At 35.8% G+C, this 27841-nt stretch overlaps 1 protein-coding gene across 1 annotated transcript in view; it reads left to right on the top strand.

The window, feature by feature from the left end:
* The window catches only part of STRN (striatin), a 63174-nt gene extending 35577 nt beyond the window's left edge, over window positions 1-27597 (top strand). Inside the window, exons 7-18 of the mRNA XM_042892667.1 lie at window positions 73-208; window positions 2614-2724; window positions 5578-5721; window positions 7248-7384; window positions 11133-11308; window positions 12339-12386; window positions 13002-13123; window positions 13974-14141; window positions 15760-15900; window positions 17463-17570; window positions 18868-18954; window positions 19037-27597. Of these exons, the coding sequence (XP_042748601.1) occupies window positions 73-208; window positions 2614-2724; window positions 5578-5721; window positions 7248-7384; window positions 11133-11308; window positions 12339-12386; window positions 13002-13123; window positions 13974-14141; window positions 15760-15900; window positions 17463-17570; window positions 18868-18954; window positions 19037-19206 (1548 nt within the window). The 3' untranslated portion in view covers window positions 19207-27597. The remainder of the gene's footprint in view (window positions 1-72; window positions 209-2613; window positions 2725-5577; window positions 5722-7247; window positions 7385-11132; window positions 11309-12338; window positions 12387-13001; window positions 13124-13973; window positions 14142-15759; window positions 15901-17462; window positions 17571-18867; window positions 18955-19036) is intronic.
* Window positions 27598-27841: the final 244 nt, after the last annotated feature.

Below are 27841 nucleotides of genomic sequence, written 5' to 3'. Positions count from 1 at the left end.
TGAAAACAGTACTGCTAGATATAAATATCATGTTATTTAATTCAGTTTTTTCTTTCCTTCCTCGTATTTCAGATTGTAAGGAAAAGAGTGCTGTCTGACAGTAGTGAAGACAGAGATACAGAAGAAGCTTTGAAAGAATTTGACTTTTTGGTTACCTCAGATGAAGGTGATGGGGAATCAAGAAGTTCAGGAGATGGAACAGACTGGGGTAAGGAAATGTAATGGAATGTATCAGGAGAAAGAAAATGCAGTAAGAGTATGTTCTGATTGGTTGATTGTGGTCTCTGTCATAATGGGAGGACCTTTTTTATATTTGTATGTTATGTTTGTATGTTATTGTTATGTTCGTTGCCAGATTGAGATTCTCGTGATATAATATTCTCATTTTTGTTTATACTGCTTTTATGTGAGGGTTTGTGGAAGTTTTTGCTTCCAGTCATTCTGTCTCTGTTCTTTTTTTAGTTACAGGGCAAACAGAACTTCAGTTCTATGAGTGGAATCTCTGTGATTTTTCCAGTGCCCCTTTCTAATGAGGGACTCTGTTACAGATGTATTTTACAATTTCAAACATTCTTTGCTGTCTCCAACTTTGACACGGAAAGTAATGCATTTCAGAGAACTGAACTAGTTGAAATACAATTACATATTATCAATGTGGAAAAAATGATTCATTCTGTTTCTCAAATTTTCTGTTACAAGTTATTAAAAGTGTGTATGTTCAAGCCCCCCAGTCACCAAGTGAAATTTCACAAACTGTTCTCTATATTCTTGAAGTTCATGTCCTGCAGCCAAAAATGGCAGGATCCACTTTATCTTGCAATAATTATTCCACATAAATGCACTGCACAGAGAATAGAAGGAGGAAGAGAACTGACTGAATGTTTTTATGAGTGGTTGTTTCCTCCTTAAGCTTCTCTGTGAAGTTTTACACATTAACGGAGACAGATTGGAGCTGTGGAAGATGAATGGGAGATAATTAATCTTTATAATGGTACTGAAACATTGATGGAAACCGACCATGGCAGCAGTGGCTCTCACATGAGCTAACAATTCTGAGATACAGTATTTCAGTGAAGTTACGAGCTTGTAGTTGGACTCCAAATTTCTATATTATTACAAATACAGTGATTACAAATTATTACCTCAATAGTAGGTAGCCTCTTTGCTGAGAGAGTACCTCTCAATATTTTTAGATACAGAAGTCAGCATTCTGATCACCAAGCAAATTTAGAGATGTTGCCCTTTTTTATCATAAATTGTTTGAAGTTGTTCTGATATTTCTTCTCTCCAAAGTTGAAGATCTGTCTATCCACTTATGCTTGAAAAGTGTACCTACTGCTTATGTCACTGAAAAGCTAGTATGCCAACAGGAGCTTTTTTGTTCTCAGATTCACACCTTGAGTTTCTTTTTACTTTCATTGATGACAGATGAGTAAAAAAAAATGAGCAAATGTCTAACATTAAAAATAAATTGTCGTCAGAAATAGTTCAATCTCTAGAAATGTTAGGGGATTTTCTTTGAGTTACAGGCCTTCAGGTTTTTCAGTTATTTTTATTTCATAGTCTGTGTGTCCCATAATAATGGCATGTAAGAATAAGCTTCTTCAAGGAACTGCCTTTATGGATCACTGGTGTTAATTTTGCAAAAGAAACTGTTAAAATGTGGCATAAAGTACCAATATTGTGTATTGAGCAATACTGTGTATAGAGGCAACATAGAAAGTCCTTGCTTCATTTTTGATCCTAAACATTGCCAGTCAGTTACAGTAATCTGTAAAATGTGTCCTTAGCTTCTCAGGAGCAGTCAGCTGACTTTTAAATTAAGCACGTTATACCACTTGCACAGTAGTTCAAGATCTGCTTGTAAAGTTGAACAGAACCTGTAGACATGTAGGAAGTATCTGGGGACAGTCTGTAGGAAATAATTTTTCTAAATAATTCCCTAGAAAAAGCAATTTGAAAGAGGTCTTTTTTAAAAAAAGTGGGATTTTATTCATTAGATATATTGAAATGTTTCTGTAGCTTTTTCTAAGACTAATAACTCAGGCTGTCTCCTTTTGGTGAAATTTCATAGGTTCTTCAGGGCTTTTTATTCAATGCTTGGTGATGCGTATACTATGTTCCACAAAAATTTAGATGGGCTGCTGCTTTGTGTAAATGACAACATACCACAGAGACAATGAAATGAATATTTGAAACACAGTGACACAAAATCTGAGTTGTAAAGTTATGACAAACATAGCTTTAGCATAACTTCTTTTCATGCATAATAGTTCTTTCCTTGGGGGAAAGAAAAGCTGATGTATTGTAAAGTAAATGTTGCTTACATTTTATGAACAGCTGTGTATCTAGTTAAGGAAATTAGACATGTGAAATTTTAAAATCTCAATTTCTTGTAAAGAAATAGCAAATAATATAATATAATATAATAATAATAGAAAAAGCAAATAAAAGTGAAATGGGAGTAGCAGTTTCATAGCTTTCATGAGCTCGGTACTATTTCTGTCTGTTTGAAATAAGGCAAGTACCAATACCAGCTGTTACCTCCTTCAGTTGGAGATCACTTGGTGACATGACTGAAAAAGGATGTTTCATTTGTTTCACTTTGTTTAGAAAAGGAAGACCAATGTCTCATGCCTGAAGCCTGGAATGTCGACCAGGGAGTAATAACCAAACTCAAGGAACAATACAAAAAGGAGCGCAAGGGGAAAAAGGGGGTGAAGAGTAAGTGGAAAACATTGCACTTTAAAATCATAAATCCTACATCTTTCACACCCTTAATTCTATCTCTCTCTCAATGTTTTCCTAAAATTACTTACTCTCTTACTTTGCTGCTCCTGACTGCTTTCCTGTTCACCAGTTACCAGGGGTTGAAATTAATGATAGTCAATCAAGTTACCTGATAAGTAGTTGGATTAGATGGTTTCTTCCAAACAGCCGCTGGATTAATTAAAAATTCTTGCAGAAATGTAAATTATAAAATGCATTGTTTTAGTACTTCACATTTCAATATAGAAAATTTCATAACCCTTTCTTAGCTGAAAACATTCCAGTTTCACAGGGAGAATTGAAGTCTAGTATGCAAATTGAACAGCCATATAGAAGCTGTCTGGAGTATCATGTTAGATGACAGAGGAAAAAACAGGTTAATTTCTACCCCTGTTTATACTTAACATTCACGACATGAAAGTCATGCTGTCATCATAATTTGTTCTGCAGGGCTCGAAATAGGAAGCAATTCTAACCATCCATTTATTTGTAAATCATGGGATTTGTTGACTTGCTTTTGTTGGACTAATATTTAAAAACATTGGATACTTTTATCCAAACAAAAAACTGTGATCAGTATCTGAAATACAGTTTCTAGCCCTGTATTATAATTATTTGGTTTCCTTTCTTGAAACACAAATCCATTTTGTAAAACAATGTTTTTCTGAACTAGGAGTTGAAACATTTTGAACTCAATGAAGTGTTTAAAATATTTTTATTTGTATTTGTAGCTTTATTTCAAAAATCTAACCATACTGAGAATTCATGTGCAAATGATGTAAATTAGTAGCACTGCATGTAGTCCAGTAAGAAATGAGAGTGGTTTCTCTCTTTGTGGAAAGATGCTTATTAATTCCAGTGATACTTTCACTTCCAAGAAGATATGCACAACAATACAAAAGGTGTCAGATCCTCGTATCACTGTTAGAGTGATCACCTCGTATCCTCACTGTTAGAGGCTGACTGGTGTTAGATTTTGTATTGATGTGATGAGCTACTTATTGCTCTGCAGTTGGTTATGTTGCTGAAATAGATCAATCTTAATCAGATACACAGAATAAACTTTTTAAAGTTAATCTTCAAATTTCTCAGATATTTTTGTCATCTTTGGAATCATTTAAGTTACTGGAATTTGCAACTCAGTAAGTAGTTGAGTTGAACAACCGAAGTACTTGTGATTCATAAAATTGATTTAAAATTTCCTTGTGGTTAAGATTTTCAGTAAAATTGGTATTTTTAACTTGTCTGTTATTTTTAAAATACACAGATGTGTTCTATTATGTCAGGGTGGACAGTTGTAGGGTTAAGGTAGCATAAGTGATTTCATGAAATAACTGAAGTTATTTTCTTGAACAACTATTAAATGCTATTTCTTTTTGGTAGCAAAACTGAAATTTAACTACATATAGATGTAGATATTACTGAAAATTGTTCTGTATGTTTATGAAAAAAATTTCTGATGTATGGCAGTGCTTGGTCAACCAGTGTTCCTTCATAAAGAAAACTACTCAGTACATTTATAGTATCTTTTGGATTGATTTAATTGCTTTGATCTTGGGAGACCATGGGCAAGCCATAGGTGGATAGGCATCAATGCAGAAAAATTGGGAAGTGAGTCATTTTCAGCTATTTGTTACACTGCACGTGGTGAAGAATGCACGGAAGGAAGTGTGGGGAAGAAGAAGGGACTAAATATCTTGACATGAAATTATGAAACAAAACAAAACAAAAAAAAATCTTGTTACTATAACTTTAGCTTCATCACAAAACATGTTTAGATGATGAACTACTACCAAGTGTAATATTGTTGTATTGTAGATCAAATACTGTAGTAAAGCAATCTTGCAAAATCCTACTTACTGTTATCTCAATCAAATAATATCTTTGTGACTAATGAGTTAAACACAATTTAGTCAATTAACTATCATTATGGTTAGGGTGGACAAAGTGGCGTTTGCAATTACATTAGTAAACCTATGATTTTGCAAGGCTGTAGTAAAGGCTCCTGTGGAGTAATAAGAGCATAAATATATTAAAGTACACTTCTGTGTTAAAGCTGCTTGAAAATAGCTGTATTGTTACTGGTCTAGGAAAAAAACATAATGGACTATGGGTAAGACATTTTCCCATTCTTAATTAAACTTACAACAGGAAAAACTGCCGAAGATATGTTTCAACCTCAATCCTATATAAAACAGTCAAAACAGGGATGTGGGAAAATGATGGAGCAAAGCACAGGTAAGTGTCAAGAAGGGCATGGGTCTTCACCATATACAGCTTCAGGAAGTAGGCCAATGAATCCGGTTGTATTTATATTTTAATGTAGTTATATTCCTTTAGATGATATAGTTCCACAGTCCTACACTACTGCACAAACAAATTGAAAATGATCATCTTATGATAAGAATATGCTGCACAAAGAACCTGATGCACAAATACTGAAATATTCACAAATGCTATCAATTGTTTTCGAAAAGTAAATAATATAATCACTGTTGCTGTGATTCAGTTGGAGGCATTCTTCATCATTCCATGCAGTTGGCAGTGTGAATGTATAAATGTGGGGAAAGTTGTGCATTCACAATTCTTGGTTGCTTCTACCATTTTCTTTTCAATAAATTCATTTCACGCTGGATAATTCGATATTACTGCAAATAGGTGCTCATTTTTCTTGTGTGTGTCATAACATTTTAATGCAAGGTGGGATTCTTTGTTGCATGTGCTGCTATGCTGTATCTGATGTTATAATAAGTAATGCTGTTACAGATTATCCATAAACTATCTTTTGTTTGTTTGTTTTCTGGTTAGGGCCCAACAGGTCAAAGCTGCAAGATATGCTTGCAAACTTGAGAGATGTTGATGATCTTCCTTCATTACAGCCATCTGTTGCACCTTCTTCTAGACCCAGTAGCTCAAGGCTGATTGAACATGAGATAAACAGGACAGATGAAGGTAAATATTAAAAACGTGCCTACACTTTTGTAAAGGGTAGATGTTTATAGTTACTTTTGCTTAAAGAGTATCCTCCAAGATGTTCCAAGCACTTCACAGATACTGATTCAGTATTATGAATTCTGTCTAAATGCAGTAATGCAGTCCTCCCCTCCAGTTATTAGGAAGGTAAAGACACCAACCTAAGTAAAACTCTGGTTGAATATTTTCAACGTGGTGGAAAAACTTACTTGGCATTTGGTGGCTTGTAACATGAGGTCCTTAAGTTACTTGCTTGTATGGAAAGCCATTCATGTTTGCAGCATCGCATGTGATTTCCTTCATTAATATTGCTTCTGTAAGTTGCTAAATCAAGTATTTGAATCAGCATTTGAACTGCTGCAATACACACCATTAATATATCAGGATATATAAACTTGTAAAAGATCGTATCATGCTATTTATTTAGATGGCAAATATGTATTTAGAAAAATGAGAAAGACATGGTGTTGGCTTTGCAGTCTTACAGTAAGTGTGAAAATGTAAGTTGTCCAAATTATAATTAAGATGCATAAAAAGCTCTGGTGTGTGGCATAGTTACTGAAGATCTCACTAGTTCTATTTCCTACATGCTTTGTGATTTTCTTTACGAAAGAAGAGGGTAACTTAGCAACACTTGGAGAAGTGTAAGAATTTTTTGTTGAATGTTTCCTTTCTAACTTTCCTTACATGTACTGAGAGCCATATTAGTAAAACTCAATTCTCATTTCCTTTCAGGATTGTGTTTTTAATTCGGAGACTCAGGGTGTGATGAAAACAAAAGAGGACAGTTGACTGTTACTAGTCTGAATTTGGTGTTGCAAGCTACTAGTTGCGTATTTGTTTGTAAATTTGAGACCTATTGATATTTTTGGCATATACTTGTTTTTTTTAAATTCTAGTAGCTTTCCAAATTTGACATTCTGTATGCTTTGGGTACTGAGTGGAATATAACATTGTAGAGAGAATGAAGACAACAAAAGTTTAGACTTAAGGGTGATGAAGAGGTGCTTGTAATTAAAAGGTAATACCTAAGAGACTTAATCAAACAGCAGAGCTGAAGGGCTTTTATTTCTTTCAAAGGTCATAGAAAGCAAACAGGATACTTCTTAGAAGTATGGAGTGGAATGGAAAGATCAGGAAGATTGGGTTAGTTATGCTGAATGGCCTGGAGAGGAATTGAATAGTGTCTGTACCCAATGCCTTCAGGCAAGGGGGAAGCAGCCTGAATGAATCAGACTGTTCACTGTAAACCATAGTGTTTGTTCATTCTGTGTTACTTTTGCATTATATAAGGGTGAATGGTAGCATAGTCTTTCTGAAGTTTATGTTCAGGGGATGCAATTTATTGGTACGTACAGTGATCCTCTTACATTTTTTTTGCACTCAGCTACTTAGTATTTTGAAAATAGAAAATATACTTTTATAAATCAGCATTGCATATGCTTGTGTTTCAGGGTTTGTTTTGTGTTTGTTGTTTTTTTGTTTTTTTGTTTTTTTTCTTGCAGTGGAAGCTTTAACATTCCCTCCTTCTTCAGGGAAATCTTTCATTATGGGAACAGATGAAACCCTTGAAAATGAGCTGGGTCTTGGAGAGCTGGCTGGCCTCACAGTGGCCAATGAGGCAGATTCGCTGGCTTATGATGTAAGTGGTTGTTAAAGGGAACTCAGTGTCTTCTTGTCTCTACTTGATGAAGGCATATGCAAGTTATATGTGTGTAGATTCTGCAGCAAACCTTTTCCTGTTAAAATTATGCTGCCAAAGGATGTCACAAATTTTCCTTTTAAATATCTTTGTCTCATATGCAGCAGATTTCATTCTTGCCATGCAAGCCCTTTTTTTACATGCATTATATACTTAATATTATTAAGTTTACACACATTTTTGCAATGATGCTGTAGAGATATGCAGGTTTTTGAGCATGACTCTTCAGGAATCATCAGAGCTTCAATGAAGTAAGATTCAGTGTCTCACATCATCTCCTAATCTGGGCTCAATTTTTTTGTTAACTTTTCCTAACTTTCTCTCCAAAAATATAGCAAATTGATGTACAAATTTCATTTTTTCCCAGTTAAACTTAATTAGATTCTGATTTTATACATTCGGAAGATGTGATATGCATGGAAGCTTAATGTTGACTTCATTGATCAAGTGTGCATATAACTTGTTTCTACATCTTGAGTTAAGAGCTTTTGTTTACGGAATCTAGCATTTCTTTATCTATTGCATCCTATCATGCATGACTGGGTGTATTTATTTCTATTTGTTCACTTGTTAAATCCTATGTGAGGTCCAGATATCAGGAATTCATAGTCGTGCTTACCTTACCCCTTATCTTTTCCAGTGTTGACAGTTGAAAAAAAAAATTGTTTGCAAAGCTCTTTGCTCTTGTTGCTTTATTGAAGCAAAATGAATGATTAGTTTTCCCTTTTGATTTTCCTTGGAAGCATAGCTTACAAATAATATAATCTGCTTTTATTTTGGACCACTTCACATCTTCTGTCAGATGCCAATTGAGAATGAGGTAGGATTTAGTAGGATTACTAGAAATGTGGTAGTTTTTATAGAGTCACTTCTACGTTATACAGGCAGTGAAGTTTAAAAGTTTTGTGTGAATCAGTCTTTAAGTGTATTTTTCTCTCAAGAGCTGCAGTTTCCTCTTTTCAGACTCTGTTTTCTCAGTGTTGTGTTTACTTGATTATATTCTTCCAAAACATAGCAGTATTACCCCACTTCATTTTATCGTTTAGGTTTTTCAAACACTGCTTTGACTGGCTGTAAATTAAAGAATAGCTTTCAATTAGTAGTAGATTATTTTAATATATTACTTAAATGAGAAAATATTTATTTGTTGCATAACTTCATAACAGAATGAGTTCTATGTAAGAGCATCTAAACTACAGAATTACTACATTTAATATACTGATAACACATTGTGTAGTAAACTGGAGGTTTTAGGCTTTGCAGTTGGTTCTTGCTTGTTTGCCTTCAACTTTCTGCATCAGACATATTTGTAATCCTATCTGCATACCACAGCTATTTCTGGCATGTTCAAGTTGTATGCATTGTATAGTTAGACACAGACATAACAATTAAAAGCAAAACCAAGTCAGGTGGTAATTATGGAGTGGACTCCTCCTCTCTCCTCCCTATCAACTGTGCTTTTTAAATCTCAGGCTACCTCACTGTTGTGTTTTAGTGGGAAGAGAGACAAGGAGGCCAGCTGTCCTGTTAGTAACTGACCTTCTTGGAGCTCTTGGGAGTGAATGAAGAGGGAGTGATGATGGGGTGGCCATGCAGACAGCACATCAGGACTAGGATCTGTGTCCACCTCTGCTGCTGATCTCCTGAGTGAAACTGTCCCCAGTCTACTTCACAATATATAAGCTAATTATAGAGTCACAGAGTGGTTTGGGTTGGAAGGCACCTTTAAGTTTAAGATCATCTAGTTCCAACCTCCTTGCTAGTACAGGCAGAGACACTTCCCTGTAGACTGGGTTCCTCGAAGTTCCGTCCAGCCTGGTCTTGAATGCTACCAGGGAGAGGACATCCACAAACTCCCTGGGCAACCTGTTCCAGTGTCTCACCGCACTCACAATAAAGAATTCTTCCTAATATCTAGTCCAAATCTACCCTCTTCCTGTTTAAAACCATTTCCCCTCATCCTGTTGCTACGTGACCTTATCAAAAGTCCCTCCTCAGCTTTCCGATGGGCCCTTTCCTGTATTGGAAGGCCGCTATATGGCCCCTCTGGAGTCTTCTCTTATCCAAGCTGATGAGCCCTGTATCTCTCAGCCTGTCCTTGTAGGGGAGGTGCTCCAGCTCTCTGATCATCTTTGTGGCCCTCCTGTGGATCCACTCCAACAGCTGGAGTGCATATCATATTGCACTCTTTTGAAAGAACACCTCTGAATGAGAAACAAACTGTGAGTGCTATTGTCAGTGTTGGCGTGGTCTTGTTAGGCAATCTGGAGCGTTTATGGATTAGACACAGGACCTGTGTATCTGGTATGGCACCTGGAGGCCAGGTTCAGTTTCTTCCATTGCCTTAATAGGCACTAGATGCTTATCTTCAGGCAGATAAATTCTACTACGGTTATCTGTGGATACTGTGTGTGTGTTGTACCCTTCTTACTGAGACTTTCTGGCCAATCTCCAGAAAATCTGACAGTGCTACTAACTTTGCAGTCCTGCCCCATCCTTGCACCCTGTGTCTGTTCCCTCCCTGAGCCAGCTGAGCTCAGTAGACTGGCAAAGAAACTGAGCAGTCTCCGTGAACAGACAGTGCATAATTACTAAGAAATACAATGAGACTGAACCCACTTTTTGCTATGCCTCCTTACTTGTTTAAAGCCTGTAGATCCTCCTCAATGAAGCATAGTAATAAATCCAAAAATAACATTAAAAATAAAAACAAAGCAACCTATTTTTTGTTCACATTCTAGAATAAAATGTAGATTCTCAAAGTGTCTCATGATAATTATTTCTTTATGGAAGTTGATGACACCTAATTATTTGAGATTATCCATAGCTTTCAGTATAGTGAAATTATTTGTATCTTAAGCATGATTGTTTATGTCAATGTTTTACTAATGGATTGTTTGTAGTGATTATAGCAGGGCAAATTTAACTGTGGCAGTCTTGGTTGACAAAGTCATTGAAGTCCGTTTGGCATTTTACATAGTCTGCTCAGAGGAAAAATGTTGAAGTAACTGTTTATTTTTTAAGGCTTTCTTACCGGATCTATGTAAAATGCATTCATTGCCAAGTACTTATCTCTGTGTATATAATATCTTAGTGCTTGCCAGTTACATTCTTAGTATGTAGCCAAGACTTTTTTTGCCTTTTTTTTAATTGTTTTCTGGCAAGATCATCTTGTCATGTATTATCACAGAACTTGTATTGCCTAAAGTAAATATGTTAGATTGTTTTCCTTTCTGCACTGCTAGACAGCTGTCCATTTCTGTTAGATCTTTACTTGATAGATAACATGTCAGTGATACTTCAGATATTCAGGCACAGCAGTTTGCGTGATTCAAGCCCAGTGTTAATGAATGAGCCAATAGGTACGTCAACTTTCGAATACCAAAGTTTATAGCAGTATTAATCAGAAAGGTGCTTTTAAATTGTGCAGCCTAGTAGACATGTGGACTTCAGATTTGCACAGAATGCATTGCTGCAGAGTTATACTTGTTGCCTTTGCAGAGTATCTCTATCTTCATACTCGTTTTGAGTAGTCTGATGAGCTTTAAGTGGATTGTTACTTGAGAACAGGTTATTATGAAAAATAGTTAATTTGACATCTTCTGAAAATGGCAAACTAAAGCTCTGATATCCTTTCCTTGTATTTTCCAGACTAATTACAAATGTCCCTTTTTGATTATTATTTTAGATAGGAAACAATACGGATGCACTGAGAAAGACTTGGAACCCCAAATTCACATTAAGAAGCCACTTTGACGGAATAAGAGGTTTAGCTTTTCACCCAGTTGAGCCTGTGCTAATAACAGCTTCAGAGGACCATACATTAAAAATGTGGAATTTACAAAAAACAGCCCCAGCAAAAAAGTAAGATCTTTTTTTGCTTTACTTCTTCAAAGCATTTTATTTATCTAAATAAAATTGTAGATATGGCTTCATCTGGTAGTCCTTGGGAGTCAATGGGAATTGTCCCTTAAGTACAAAAAGAAACTCTTAGAGAATTATGGAGACTTTTAGAGTGTATGAGAAGAAATCTATGCATGCAAAAATAAAAACTGTTCTCTTTTTTTGAATGTACGTATTTTGTGCGTAGACTAAAATGGGTAACTAATTTATTAGTAAAAATATTTGTCTGCAACCTCCTAGTGTGCTTGAATCTGTATATAAATACATAAACATACATGCATATATGTAAAAAGTAAATGTATACTCATGTGCATGTATGTATATGTTCAAAATTAAACATTGACAGCAATGTTGCTAGGCTTATGTGTACAGTGTTTTCTTCGTATTGCAAGGGACGTGAGGAAACGAATAAATTTGTAATAAGGTTAACGTAGTGAAGGGTGTGCATCATGCCTTTTATGAAGACTGGACAATGCCTGTGGTAGTCCTGAAGTCTGTATTTAAAAAAAAAAAAAAAAAAAAAAAAAAAAAAAAAAAGAAAAGCAAATAAAACCCCAACACCTGACTTGTGAAGTCCTGAGCAACAGTTTAAGTGATTTGCAACTGTTAGAGCTTTGGTATAAAAGCAAGGTGTTACAAGCTCTCTTCCTTGGTGGGGATTTGAAACAAGGAAATATTCCATCTGATACTGATAGCTCTCTACTCCTTTCAAACCACTGATGTACCTTCTGCTTTGATTGGTGTGTGAGACTTCCTGAGCTTTCTCACTTTGAAGGTCTATAAATCAGACAAGCAAGGGAAAATCCTATCGTATTTTGAAAGAATGGAAAGAATTACTAGATATACAACTTCTTATTTAGACATGATTTTTTGTAGCAGAGATTTCAAAAGTGGTAGCGGTGATTTTTAAGAACTTATTAATTCTGGCACATTTTTGTAAAGCATAATGTAAGGTCATATGTGTGTTAACATTTCCTTGTACTTCATTTAGGAGTGCTTCTCTTGATGTAGAGCCAATATATACCTTCAGAGCACACAGGTGAGTATTTGATAAGAACGCTGTCTTATTTGAGAAATACAAGATCTTTAAACAGACACAAAAATTTTTAAAGCAATTTTAAAGCGCTGTCAACTAATTCCATGCAGTGCTTTTATTCCCATTTTAGTTAAAATACCTACTTATTTTCATCTGTTTTTGTCTGGCGCTGGGTACACTGCCATTTTTAAACTACCAATTATGCAGTTCACATTCAACTAGGTATTCCATTCGTTACAGCTCTTGCCTTTTTGCCAGATATGTGTATATGTAGAATGAGGCTATGTCCAATGAATTAAAATCTACTGAATGGTTTTCATGGAAAAATTTTCGATTTTTAAAGAGGGGAAAAAATGAGATAAAAATGAAAATAATAAAACTTATCGTCTTCAAAATGTGAAATGTCTAAATTGTTCTGACTGTAGTTAAATTACCAAATATTGCTGAGATACTATTTAGGAAGTAATGTAGCCTATGATCTGAGAATGCAGAATTTTCATTGCAGCCAATGCAATAAATTAATTGTATTTAACAGGAAAATTTGAAGAATCATTTGACAGTATTTATCATTTAATGAAAATGTTAATAGTTAACTTTTGGGAATGTGGTTTCTTCCAGTGGACCAGTGCTTTGTGTGGTGATGAGCAGTAATGGTGAGCAGTGTTACAGTGGGGGAACTGATGGCCTCATCCATGGCTGGAATACAACAAATCCAAACATCGACCCCTACGACTCTTACGGTACATAGTTGTCAGATACCAACAAAAGGACACATTTAGTGACATTAATGTTATGTAGCTAAAATAGTATAATTTGTAGGTAGTATTTCTTGGAAAAATTAAGAGAAGATTGAACATTTGCTCCAGTTAAAATAAATTTTTGTTTTAATATTGATGTTGATTGATGAGAAGATGGAATTTTTCAACTTCTTAAAAAGAGCCTTGATCTCATTACAGTTCTGGCAAACAGCTAGGTTGAAAAAGTACAGGACTAAACCTGATACTAACAAGGACAGGAAATGTATATATAAACATTCTTTGACAAATCTATGCTGTTGAGATAAAGAGGTTGTAGAGTCTGAGACCAAAGCTGTTAATATTATATTCATACTGATAAAATTGCATATTTCAGTAATGTTTATGAGCTATAAACAGGCCTCAGCCTTGTGTCTGTTTTAAAATGTTCTTCACATCTCATAGCATCAGATACAATTGGCTTCAAGGCTGTCTTATGGAAAAAAGACTGACATATACCATTAGTGGTTCTTTGAGAGTGAGTTTTATTTTAAAATCAAAATCTGTTTTATTATCTTTAATACCATTTCTTCTGCTGAAACTTTGTTATTAAGTTTTTTTACAAACTGGGAATTAATTATAAACTGGGAAACTGAATGCCACTTGTGCTGATGAAATTAAAGAATAATAGAATAATTTACACTGTTACACTGATAAGACCAGTTTGGCTGTTTTTGTTTTGTTTTTTTTACGGACTAGCTTGTTAAGGCTACTCCATAAGCACAGAGCAAGATAAAACTGTTCACTTAATTCAGTTTTTGTTTTGAAATGTGGTTTGTTTGTCTTTTGTTCACAGATCCTTCTGTTCTAAGAGGTGCTTTTGTAGGCCATACTGATGCAGTGTGGGGTCTGGTTTACAGTGGCACACACCAGCGTTTGCTGTCCTGTTCTGCAGACGGCACTGTACGTTTGTGGAAAGCTACAGAAGTTGCTCCAGCTCTCAATGTATTTAATGATAATCAAGGTACGGAATTTTAAGTTCATTAGCATAACTGTTCAGACCACCATAATCTTGGCTACTGAGTAGATATCTTCCTTGTTTGTTTACTGGATTTACACTGTTACGATTGCTTAGAAGAGTAGTGAATTTTGGATTCTGACACCAGCCAATATTGATACCTACACACAGAGGGACAGTCACACATATCTGAAAACTAAGTGTTGCAGGTTACTTGGGATGTGTTTGGAGAGACCTGGACAGACTTGAGAGGAAGGCCTTGTTGAACTTCATGAAGTTCAACAAGGCCAAGTGCAAGGTGCTTCACCTGGCTACCCAGAAGGCCAACCGTATCCTGGGCTGCATCAAAAGAGGACCAGCAGGATGGGGGAGGTGATTGTCCCTCTCCGCTCTGCTCTTGTGAGATTCCACTCACAGTTCTGCATTCAGCTCAGTGGCCCCCAGCATTGAGAAGGACATGGATCTGTTGGATCATCTACAAGAATGATCTGTGCTGTGGAGCAACTTTTCTAGGAAGGCAGGCTGAAATAGTCAGGGTTATTCAGCCTGAAGAAGAGAGGGCTTTGGGGGGAGTCATTATAGCAGCCATTTCCTAAAGGGGGCCTACAGGAAAGCTGGAGAGAGGATCTGTTTGTCAGGAAGTGTACAGCTGGGACAAAGAGTATAGATATAGGTTAGGCATCAGAAAGAAATTATTAACTGTGGGAGCGGTGAGGCTTCTCTGTGAGGCTTCTCACAGAGAAGCTATGGATGTCCCATCCCTGAAAGTGTTCAAGACCGGGCTGGCTGGGGCCCTGGACGACTTGATCTATTAGAAGGTGTCCCTGCCCCTTGGAGAGGGATTGGAACTGGATGGTCTTTAAAGTCCCTCTCAACCCAAACCATTCTATGATTTTACCTCTTCCTCCTCCTGCTTCTGACATCTGTTGAAAATGGTGTTGTTCTTTTATTTAGATGGTAGGGAAAAGTACATTTGAGGACAGAAATTTTAAGGGATGTTTCTCATACTCAGCCTCTGCTGATCTGGCTTTCTGTCCTGTAGTGTTCAGATAGCCACTGTGTAAAGTCATCTGATATGTAATGGGCAGGATGGAAAAAGTTATGTAATGTGAGGTTTTTAATGTACTTACGTAACTTTCCATGCTGATAGTTTCAGCATGTAAAATTTACATTTGGAAAGCTTTGGGGTTTTTTTAAGCTCTGAAGTTGTCCAGTTTAATAGCAGCTTAAAATCATCTGTCATGTAAATGATTTTCCTGTTTTGATTTTATGTCCCTTCACTGAAGGTTTGGCTGAAATTTTTTCTTGCATTTAAAGGAAGAAAAGGGGCAGGACAGGTGGAACACATGAGGTTCTTACTTTCCAGCACATTTCAAATTAGATTTCTGTCCAACCTCAATTCCAGATAGAGCATCTCAATAAAGAATGTTGAAATACATACCAGAAAAGCAGGTTTAAAGTAGTGATCACTCCAGACCGTCTATTTGGATTGTCATAATGTAGTTTTTAAAATGTAACATTTCATAATCATAAGACTTTAAATATGAAAATGCTTAGTGTTCTTTTTCTATTTTTTTTAACACAATCTGCTGCTTATGAAAATGTTCTCTGCATTGTTTTCTAGAAATGGGAATCCCTTCCTCAGTAGATCTTGTGAGCAGTGACCCAAGCCTCATGGTAGCATCATTTAACACTGGACACACTAGCATTTTTAACATGGAGACACGGCAACGGATTCTTACCCTGGAGTCTGGAGTAGATAATGGTATGTATTCAAAACAGAAAAAAATTGCTAGATTGAGTTCAAATGCCGTTAATAGTCTTTTCAGTGTTTCCAAGCAATTAGGCAAATGGTGTATCTTAGTAACTTGCATCATGTATTATGTTAAACATTGTGTTTTAAGGTGTAGGAGTAAGTTGTTATTACTATACTAAAGCAAGAAGCTTTCTAGTAGAAGAGCAAACATAGCTTTGAAAAAAGATAGAAGAACTGCAGATACTGTAACTTATTCTTCAAGGAACAGTGGCAGAAGGAAAAGAACAAAATTTCCTGAGATTTTTTTAATCAGGATTTCCCATTTTCTCTTTAGTCCAAAATTGCAAGTCATAGATAGTATCAGACAAATCTCAAGTGGAATTAATGAAAAATCTGTGAATGTGTAGGACAAGTTCTATGTTTTTCATAAGCAGTATTGGCTCATTTTCAATTAGGCTTTGTTTGAAGTTTTCACTGAAGATGAGCAGAGCTCACAAGCTCCTTCATAATGCTTTGGATCATGGCAGTGTTCCCATCTCTAGGAGAGGGGCCAGAAGCAGCTAAAGCACGAGGATTCATGTTTGGGTCAAAATGGTAACCTGAGAACTACAAAAATGTTCAGTCTTTTTTTAAAACTTTGATTTTTATTTTTTTTTCAGCTGAAACTTTTATGCTAGTGAATGCTACTGTATGATTATACTTTTAAAAGGGAGCATGCCCTTCTTATCAGTTTTGCTCGTCTCTTTTCATAAAGTTTAACAAATTTGACATTTTATAAGAGTGAACAGAAAATCCCGCCTTCTTTCTTCGTATTATTACTTGATTGTGCAGGATTCTCCTCACTATAGTAAAAAAAAAAACAAAAAAACAACTGTACAAAAATATTCTTCTTTTTGGAGAGAAAAAAAAAAAAAAAAAAAAAAAAAGAAGCTCACCGACATCTAGTAGTCTCTGTTTAGTATTTTTACTTATGTAACTGTGCTCCAAAAGTTAGCTGTATTAAATAAATAATACAAGAACTAGGCAATAGTAGATGAGTGATCTGAAATGGCTTACCGTCACCGCTTAGGGACTCCTTAAGTCTCACTGTGCTTGGCAAGTCAATGTCTAGGTTTCTATTTAAAAAAAAATAATCCACCAAAATATCTTTTCTGTAATTCTCTACTTCCTGCACACGTGCATATGTATATTTATATAAATATAAAATAGTGATATTTCAGGATTCTTGAATGCTGAGAATGTGCCTGTCATATGAATAGCCTAGTATCTAGTGATAGTACATGCCTTTTGTTCTGTGGTGGTGAGGAATCCTCTTTACTTTTAAACATTCTTACTACGATGTTAACTTTCTTGTCTGCCTGTATGTTACAATGAAAATTTGACTTGACAAGGCGGAGCAGTGTGGAGGTGAGGAAATGCAAAAATAGTATTTTCACTTAGTTTTTGAATACTTATTCTTACCAAAAATTACATTGTAGATAAAATTGATTACATATGCATTTTTTAATAGCAGTTTTTCAAAGACCTTAGCAATTTACACGTGTCAATATGTTTTGTTTTGTTTTCCCCAGCGGTCAGTACTTCCTGTCAGATAAACAGAGTCATCAGCCATCCGACTCTTCCAATTAGTATCACTGCTCATGAAGACAGGCACATCAAATTCTATGACAACAATACAGGTATGCATCTGTATCTTTTCAGCAGGACCTAGTCATAGTATTTAGCTGTATGACATAAAATACAAGCAGAATTATGATTAATGTTATGCGCACAAATGCTGAAGAATGTTAAGAACTGGATGTCCTCTGAAACAAAAATCTTTTTTTCACTGCCTGAGCCCCCAGATTGCCAGTCTCCTTAAAAGTTTATTGGGATAATGATAAGGAACCTTCATCACTCACTCTGTTAGTTCTATTAAAATGCTTTAAACTTAGTGGTTATCAATAAGGCAAATTCTTAATTTTCATGTCCTTATGTTCATAGTGCTTGTCAAGAGCTCTGATATGAGGGCAGGGAGCCTAGGCACCACTTTACTGCTTCTAAGACTTCCACTTAATGATTTGGAGGTAGCAGTTTCCTTGCAGGGCATAATTCTCAGTTTAATACACTCTATTTCTCCATCTCTCTTTTCTGCAGAAACAGTAGACCATTAGAATACTTTTTCAAATCTGTAGTGAGAGTTGCACTAAGCTGTATAATTATAAATTACATAAAGGGAATTTTTGTAGGAGTGGTAGCATTGAACTGTCATTCTGATTGTAAATGTTGATTTTCTTCAGCTTGTGACTTCTCTGCTTCCAGATCACACAGACCTAAAAGTTAAACTGAGATCTTTTGACATTCTAGTTGATTTTATGCTAGCTGTTCTTTGCACGTGTTAAATAAAAAGCACCCAATGGAAACTGAGATGAAAGCTGAAAATTGATTATTTGTTTGATGACATAATGCCATAATGTATCGTAGAGGAAACACTGAGCTTTTCAGTTTTTTCTTTATTATTTTCTGCAACCAAAAAATTACATCTGAGCCATGATTTTGTATATTTCATACCAAATCATTAATATTAATAAGCTGTTCTAGAACATCACTTCTCTCTGAGTTGATTAAAATCATTCTGTATTCTTATTTAATTAGATTCATTGCTTATCAGAGTAGTCAGCCCATGTCCTCCTTCTCAGTCAAGGTCTTACTGCTCAACTCACTTAAGTCCCTTACAGGATAGATATTTAATGTGCACAGTGATTGCAGCACCAGGATGGATTTGCACACAAAAAGCGAAGGAACAAAGTTGATGGTATTGGTTCTGCAGCATTACTGAGCATGTAAAAATTAAAAGGGTGGGGTTTCCTACAATTTTTGCTGATTCAATCATGGGACAAGATAATATACTTATTGAATGGGCTGTGGTGAGGTTTAAAAAGTGAACACAGTTTACAGTGAATTACAGAAAGTAACTTGAATTATTTTCTTTCAAAGGGAAACTGATCCACTCCATGGTAGCTCACTTAGATGCAGTTACAAGTTTAGCTGTCGATCCTAATGGCTTGTACTTGATGTCTGGCAGTAAGTACATTAAATTTCATTTTCCTTTTCTCATAGTGGTAGCAAGCGTGAATTATAAAGAAACCATTTATCCTTTCTTTAGGTCATGACTGTTCAATTCGCTTATGGAATCTTGAAAGCAAGACCTGCATCCAAGAGTTCACTGCTCATCGCAAAAAATTTGATGAGTCCATTCATGATGTGGCATTCCACCCATCCAAATGTTATATTGCCAGTGCAGGAGCAGATGCCCTGGCAAAAGTGTTTGTATGACAGAGTGTGTCCCTTTCCAACTTTAGCTTTGTATATATTTAACCAGCTGCACAAAAGAGAAGAGAAGGGCGTGAGTCTCCTGCCCAATCAGAGAATGTTTGTAAGTGTTTAGTTTTTGCAGGGTGCTGTTTTCTAAATTGAAATTTGTTCTGGTTTCTGTGAGCTCAGCTGGTGCTGAGAGCTTGGAAACTCTCAGTTTCAACTACTTTCAAAAAAGGAAAAAAAAAAAAAAAAAGAAAAAAAAAAAAAGGGCAATTTTATTTCAGAGGATGTGAATTTTCGTCCAGGCAGGCCTTGGGTGAAATTAGGTCTATGTGTTCTCTATTATTAAGATGGAGTACTGGAAAGAAGGGGTCTAATTGCTTCAGGGAGAGAGGGAAAAGAGGGAAATTTTCTGGGATGCTTCTTATTTGAGGAATCTTGATGTACTTAAGATTAAATCACCTGGAAAAAGTGTCAGTTCAGATGCTTGTTATTGTGTCATGTGAGAGGCACTTTGTCATCCCTTAATCTCTTCGGTATTAACGAGTAGATCACGTTCAGAGAGCAGTAGCTGATACTTAATCTCAGCCACCTGGCTGCTAGCCTAAGATAAATGTGGATAAAGAAAAGCAAATTACTAACATAAATTGAAATACAGTAAAGTTTTATTAAATATTTGGTGTTATATGGCAAATATTTAGTTTGCAAAAAAAAAATTGTATAATTTTTTAAATTGCATTAGCATGTGGTTAGAAGCTTAGCCTTTAGTCTAGTCCCAGTTAACAGCAGACTGAAGCAGTCTGTACATACTTCAGTAGCAGATTAACTTATTCAGATTTATAATACTGTTTTTCTTGGAGATCTGGCACAAGAAATTATAAGATTTCCCAAAGAAACTCTTACAGTGTAATTATCATGTGTTCATCATCATCTTTTTGTTCCTGCTAAAAAAAGGGTATCGTTCTGGGCATTGTGTAACCATGAAATACTCAATTTCTTTTGAAGATTAAACCTATGCTTTGTATGAGTCCTACTAGCATCACAGGTGCCTGCACAAAGGTCGATCTGTGTGAAAGTTTCTGCTACTTGTAGAGGCATTTCCAGACTACAGCATTTGTGGAACTTTTCCACGTGTGCTTCACTGGGCATATTGTGCCATTAATTAGGTTACCTGAAGAACGAATGCTTTTCTAAAATTGCTCAACAGATGTGTTTTGTCTCAGTATTCAGAACTTCTCTGTTGATTCAAGTGACAAGTAACTTTTAATTCAAAATATTTGGCAATTTATCCCTTCCCTTTTGTCCCTCCCTATAATGAAAGTGAGTGGATTCTTGTTAAGTGTCACCATGAAAGCCCTTACTGCTCTTCAGTCTGGAGTTGGTGTTTTCCTCAAATTGGAATGGAAGGCAGAATTTATTCTGCCTATTAGATTATTTCTGGTGCTGATGTGAGTAGGAAAGAACCCAACATAGGCAATCCTTTCAAAGACCAGCCTGAGGCTAAGACTGGAAACTGATCATCTTAACCTTTACGCTGACACTTTTTAAGAAGGAATCATTGAAAGATATCAACATAGGATTTGACCATGTTGTTCATGTGATATTTAGAGATGGGACCACTATTGATGCTGAACTCAGAGTTTAGATTAACTGTATTATTTAGAATAAAAGGTTGACTTGTGCTTTTTGAGCCTGCAACACATTATATTTACTGCTAAAGTATCCTGGAATACCTTTCTTTGCTCAGAATATTCAGATATGTCACTTCATGATACTGATATGCAATATATTTTCATAGGTAAGGTTAGAACTTTTACCATGAAACAAATGATTACGATAATGATTCAGATTTAGTTTTTAAAAAATGTTTTGATTATGATAAGAAGAGGGAAAACTTGTCTGCAAAACTGAGCATTCAACTTAGTGAGAGTTCTGTGTACTTGACTCATATTCTTTCAGTGTCATTATTTTATTTCTTTTTGGAGAGGAAATTACAAAGATTTATTTGAAAAATTCTAAAAGCTATGTATATTACATATGTGTATATATATTGTAAACATGTATTAAATATGTCTAGTAAGGGAAGACTCTATGGGTGCATTTTAATGTTTTAGTATTAAGAGTTCTCTTGAGTTTGTGTATACAAAGGATAATGGTGTGAGTATGAAATGAATGTTGTGCTTTTGCTTACACAATACAATATGTAGTTAAAGTTGTTTAAATTGCTGTACATAAAACGAATAGGCCAGCATGCTCGTTTTTAAAGACTGTCATTCTGATTACAATTGGAATGTAAGAAGTGGCTGTTCAAATGTGAATTGAAAGATGTTTCCTTCTCACTATCGAGCTTTTGCTCAAACTGAGAAGTGACTTTTTTTAAAGCTGGCAATAGCTAGAGGATGAGGTGCCTTTAAAAAAAAAACAAAACAAAACAAATGTAGCCTTACAAAGAGGTTGTGGATATATATTTTTGTGCTGGTCTTCATAATTGATGTCAATGTCTTTTTACTGTACTTGTTCACATACTTGTAGGACTGCAGGGTATTGTGCATGAGCCTGTCAGATCTTCTGAACGTCATCATAGGAGTTAGGGATGAAAAATTTATTTAGGTTACCCAGTCCATCTGTTCACTCAAGCAGGATTGTTGACTTGTGCATTTTAATATCGTCTTGGCCAGTGAGGTTCTGTATGTGTTCTAAGTGATTAATTTTCTTTCAGAAGATTATTTCGATGATTGCTTCTCATTGGCAGGAGGATTTATTTGACGTTTAGTGGTTCTTTTTTGTAACTTCATGCTGGTATTTCAAGTCATATTTTGTGCCATTTTAAATACTTCTCATCACCTCTGTAATTTGGAACCTTTGTGTATGCACTAGCTCTAGCTGCATATTTCCTTTCCCCTTTCTCTAGGCTGTTTTCCAATCTGCTCTTTTTACACAACTTGTTTTCAGCTTTTTTAGTTCATGTCTTCGTATCCTGGTGCCCACAATGCCTTTCCACTTACAGTGCTTTGTCAGACTTAGTCTGAAGGGGATCTGTTAAATGTGGAGGGTTTTGGTTTTTTTCCCCTCTACATGATACTTTTGTGTAGGAAGTCCAAATGTTTTGGTCTAGCTAGTACCTCTGTACCCAGATCTCATTTCTGACAATTGTTTTCTTTAACTCAGCATTGCTGCTTCTCACGTTTCTCCTTCACTTTCAGTATGTACTTAAAATTCTTTTGCAGCTAGATGCTTAATTCATAACTTATTTTTATATGCTTTGAACTTCTGATCTCAGAGAGAACTCTTTTTTTTTTTTTCACTTTAGAATGCAATTCTTTCTGGTTCAGTATAATTGGTAATTTTTACAAATGTGATAAATCCATCTGAAGATGCAAACAAAATGGAACTTAATGGTTGTTCCTGGAGAAAAAAAAAAGCAAAACAAACCAACAAATAGCGACATTTTTGTGTGACACTGTATATTGCCTTTTACCATTGTCCTTTTTCATGTATTTAATTGACACGATACGTTTTTTAATGGTTAACTTGTAGAATTTTTTGTGTATGTTAGCCTGTGCTACTGATTTTGGTTTTGCTAACTAATTTAATGGGAGAATCTGCAATTCTTTCATACATTTAAAATGAGTCCACTAGGTTTAAATACTCTCACTTTTCTTTCTAATTTATTTCATTGCTGTATACTTTCACTTTAATTATATTTGATTCAGTTGCCAAAACACTTGCACAAAATGATTTAGAATAGCCTGGAGGAAGCTCTAGATATAATTTTGTTGTGGAAAATATTTCCTTCTCTCCCGAAAAATCTCTGTTTGCCTTTTTTTTTTGCGTGTTTGTGCCTCAGAAGAAAGTGTTTTGACATATCAAATAAAAGATTTTGTTACTTAAAAGACTTTAGCAAGAAGTCTTAAGATAATGACATGTCACATACTGTTGATTGTTTTCTATCTGTATGTTCTCAAATGGTGTTATGTAAAGCAGTCCCATACATAATATGTTTGAGGAAATGTAGTTACCATACAGCTTTGTCATCAGTAATCAGAAATGCATCCTTTTGAGAAATTATGTGACAGATAAAGGACTTGGTTACACTGCCTTTTGAGGTACACCTGTTTGATCTCAAATGTGTCCCCTTTCCCTCTCCCTGTTCCTCATGTTTTATCAGTGTCATTTTTGGGAGCAGTGATTTCCATAAGGTCATGCATCACTTATCAGCGTTAGTCCATCACACAAGAAACGTGAAGTTAAGAAGCAGTTAGAACCATCTCAGTGTTTGGAATGCCTCTCAAGATGCATGTTTGGAATGCCTCTCAAGATGCATGTTTGGAACCATTTACAGACTGTAGTTTGGACAGTTTGCAGACTGTTCTGGGGAGCTCTCAGTGTAAAATGTTCAATAAGAATGTTCTCCAGTAAAACCTTGTAAAATAGGCTGAGTTGTGGAGGAAAGTGCAGTTATTGTGTTTGTTCCTGTGCCTGTACAGGACTGATAGAGAGCGTTCTTCTTGGAGTCCTCTTTGCTGAAGCATCAAGCTTGCAATCTAACATGAATGGCTTCTGCAAATGAGATTACTCATATTTTTGCTTTGAAGATCTATAGCGGTTACTATGCTGAACAGTGAGGGAGGGTGTTGGCTGAACTCTGAAGGTTGAAACGGTTTAAATGCCAAAACCAATGTGCCCTCCCTGTAGGTGTCAGCTCAGGATAACTAGGCTGGGAAGCAGTGTAGAATTCAACCTGATGATAGCAGAGGGAACTCTGCTAAGGGGTGGAGTAGCAATCTTAGTGAAGCTTTCCTGTGATGACTCCTCAGATTTATTCATTCACACACCCATTGGCTGCCGGTTGTGTGAAGGACAAAATGTAGTATATGTTCAGATTCCAAACTGTGGAATAATTGTGTCAGAGGTGGAGAAACTGTTGCTTTAGACAAGCTGCCCCAAACAATTGTGTGTGTTGCTAAATATTGTTGTGTCTTTTTAAACTTTACTTTCTCCTGTAAGTGAATGGGACCAGTGGTTTCAGTTAAATTGAAACTCAGTTGGCACACGTATCTTTCAGCTTTCTTGTAGATAAGGTGAAATTCATGGAAATAACTGTGAAAATGTGATGCTGCTTGTAATACAGCATTTATAGCACTAAAAATTGTGGCTGTAGTGGAAACTGTTTTGGCCTACGCTGTTAAAAATGAAGGTATCAGAAATGATAGTAAAATATTCACATATGGTAAATTGTTTTGTATGAAATGTTTGATTTGGGGGGGGCACCTGCTGCTGGTTAGCATCATAATGATAAGTTCAGTTGAGCACAGAGAGGAAGCAAAATTTTTCTGGAAACCTAAAGCTCTCTTTTTCCATGAAGGACATGTAATAATTGAAAATGTTTTATTCAAATCTGATAACATATTTAATTGCAGAGGTTGCAATAGGTGAACAGTCTTGACTATTTCATCACTTTAGAGGAGCACACTGTTACTGAAACTAATGGCCTGTGAACTGTTAGGCAAACCCTCTGCAGTATTTCTGCTGAGTAGCAATGAATCTGACAGAAAACAAAGTGGTAGGCGATGCAGTCATGAAAAACCTCACATTTTAAGGGATAGACTTAAGTACAACAGAGTGAATGAAGAAACATCTGGGGAGTGAGGAGGGTGCAAGAGTGACCTTTATGTAAATAGTCTTTGTACAGACAAATGCTCAGGATGCAACTGATGAGGCTAATCCAGGAAGGGAAGGTCTTGGCAATGAGACCTTCAAAATTACAACTGTGCCTGTACTAACATATGTACCTGTTGTAAAGGTTATCAGTCTTTTTGAAATTTCACTCTTATCATTCCCTTAAATATATTTTTTCTTGGAGTCGTAATACCATAGCTACAGTGGATTTTTATCGCGGGATAAATTTCATAAAAGCATTTGATCTAGAATGTTTTTTGAAGAGAATTGCGGTTTCAGCTTCAAAATTGCGCCTCCCGTCACCAACAGGCTGTTTTATACTTCCTTGGTCCCAGTTCATGTAAGTCTACTGAGTTCTCTGATCCTGCCTTCTGACATGGTTTCTCTACCCTTTGATCTGTTGTGAAAACTTAGGAAGTACTACATCATTCGAGGAATTCAGATTCTGAAAAACAACTACAGAATCATTCCAGAGTGATGATGACTCTGTAGTCATTCCAGTTCCACAGTAGAGTTTATGGGTCTGAACTGGGTCATTCTAAAGGGAGGTTTGATGCTGGATGATAAAATGTGAAGTATAGCTGAACTAAAGAGGTATTTAATAATACACATGCTTTAGCCTATCTTTGTTCTTGATTGTCTCTAAGTCATCGTATTGTGTGTCCAACTAATTTGGCACAGTTTGTGCCACCAAGCCACGCTGCGATCCTGGGAGATCGCACCTCATTTTAAACCATGCCTATGTGTATGCTTTTGAAGCTGCTCAAAGCCTTGTGCTGGCGAGGTCCTCGAGCCCTTGCAGGCCTCAAAGGTACTCCCTCCTACTTCAGAGAAACCCTTGGTCCTCAGACCGGAGTATTAGACTGGAAAGCCGAGAAAAGATTTACGAAGCTGCATTTGTATTCTTCTGTAAGAAAAGGGATGACTTATCTCCAAGCCAAATATTTTCATAATTTTGGATTATTTTAAAAAAGCAGCCAAAAACATTGTGTAAGGGAAATGCAATGGACTTCAAGCTAATATTTTTCCATTGAGAATTTATTTTTTTATTCTTCCTCTCATTAAGATAGTGCTTGTTGAATGTTGCTTGTTTTCAGATGTGTGGCTCCTGGAACTGTTTCCTTGCAATCATGCATTTACAAGCATGCACAGGTTTTGAAAACTGTTTCGTATGTATTACCACTTGTTCCGGAAATGCAAAATGAAGATGATTGCTCATAATTTTTTGTACAGCCCATTATAGACCAATCAGACTGAAAATCAGACTTGTGCTATAACTTCCTTGAATCACGCATCTGAAAATCTTATAGAAATCTGTGATAAGAAGACTATTGTTGCTGTAAGATTTTTTGTTGACATTTGTCAGCAGATCAACCTGCGTTGTATTTCATCTAAATATCTTCAATTGGTTTCTTTTAAGAGAAACTGTCAGGTTAAAAAAAAAAATCTAGATGAATTTCCTTGTCTTATGGAACTTACATTCATAAGATTGAAGTAATTAAAACTGATTGGTTTTTCAGCATGGTCATGATTTGGATTGTTGTTGTTTATATTCATCTATATTCATCTATACCCTTTCCCCTCCCTAGGAAAAACTGTTGAATTTAGAGGTACCTGACAGTTCTTTCAGAGAAGATACCACAGGTGATAACCACTTACATGTCAATATTTAGATGTGGTCCTCTTCTGTTTTGGGTCACTTCCATGACAGATAGTTAATAGGAAAAGGCTACTGTGACTAATGTTTGAACTCTTGCTTAAACAGCTACAGGAAACTAAGATTCCCCTTCAGAATTACGCTGAGGTTATTATTTTGCACGCCAGTTTTGAATGACTACTTTGAAACAGTGTTGGGCTTCTAGTGTCTTGCATAGTGGTGGATCCAAATGAGAAATGCCTACTTGTTGAGTAATAGTCTGCTTGTCAGTTTGTATTATGGTTCAGTACCACGTTGTCAGAATACCACCAGATTACCTTCTTTAAATGCTACTGTTGTACAGAGGTGAATGTTATTTTAAGTGAGAGATACTGCTTTCTAATTCACAAAGGAAATGGTTTACTTGGGAGTCAGGCTCCCAAATTTTCATATATTTCAAGATTTCAGAAAGGCTTTTATGGGAAATAAGAAAAGTCGAAGTCATCATTCTCTAAAGATTTGATAAGCCTTTGTTATAAAAAGTCTAAATATTTGCTATAAAGAAAAATGCTTCTTCAAACACTTCATATTAACTTTTACTGAAAACCAATATTTTAAAATCCTGGATAAATATCTCAAATGGCGAAGACAGAAAATTCAGAGAGAGATTATTTTGAAATACGCCAGTATATTTTTGAGCTTCTCAATTGCAGCCCTGAATTTTCTCTTTTTCGCTGCAATTCATACTCTGTGAGGGTTCTTGGATAGGTTATATTTAAAACTACATTCACTTGCTTGAATAGTCCAAATAAATATTTTGTCATTAAAATTGTATAGGTCTGCATATTTTAGTGTGCCATTTAAAATGAGACCACATAGAAATAACCATGCAGGTATTTATATTGATATGACTGTAGTGAAGTGGGATAGCTGTATACTGTACCCGCATTCTGTCCTGAGCAAAATCACATGGACTTCCAGAAATAAGCAATGGTTTTTAAAAGCAGCTTTATTTAATGTTGCAGCAGCAAGTAAGTGTCATTTGTACCATATAATTATGTAAATTGGGTGCTAATAAATACTATTTTTCAACATTTTGTTTTGTGTTTGTAATTCTGCATTTTTGTAACAATCTGTGCTCTTGGTGTATGTACAAGGAGCAGGAAGTGCACACAGTCTAGCATAAGTAGGCAAGAGTTTGGAGGGACCTGATGTAACCTCATGTCAATGTTTTTGAGTTGTGTCAAGCGTTACCATTTGCAGTAGTGTCTCAACTTCTCTGTTCTCCATATGTCTTGGTTCTGTACTGTACTGTTTTCTTGGCATTGATGGAACCTT

Source organism: Lagopus leucura, unplaced genomic scaffold (genome assembly GCF_019238085.1).
Source record: "Lagopus leucura isolate 7727_CA_CO unplaced genomic scaffold, USGS_WTPT01 Super-Scaffold_73, whole genome shotgun sequence".
Lineage (NCBI taxonomy): Eukaryota > Metazoa > Chordata > Aves > Galliformes > Phasianidae > Lagopus > Lagopus leucura.
This window is presented reverse-complemented; position numbering and strand designations above follow the sequence as displayed.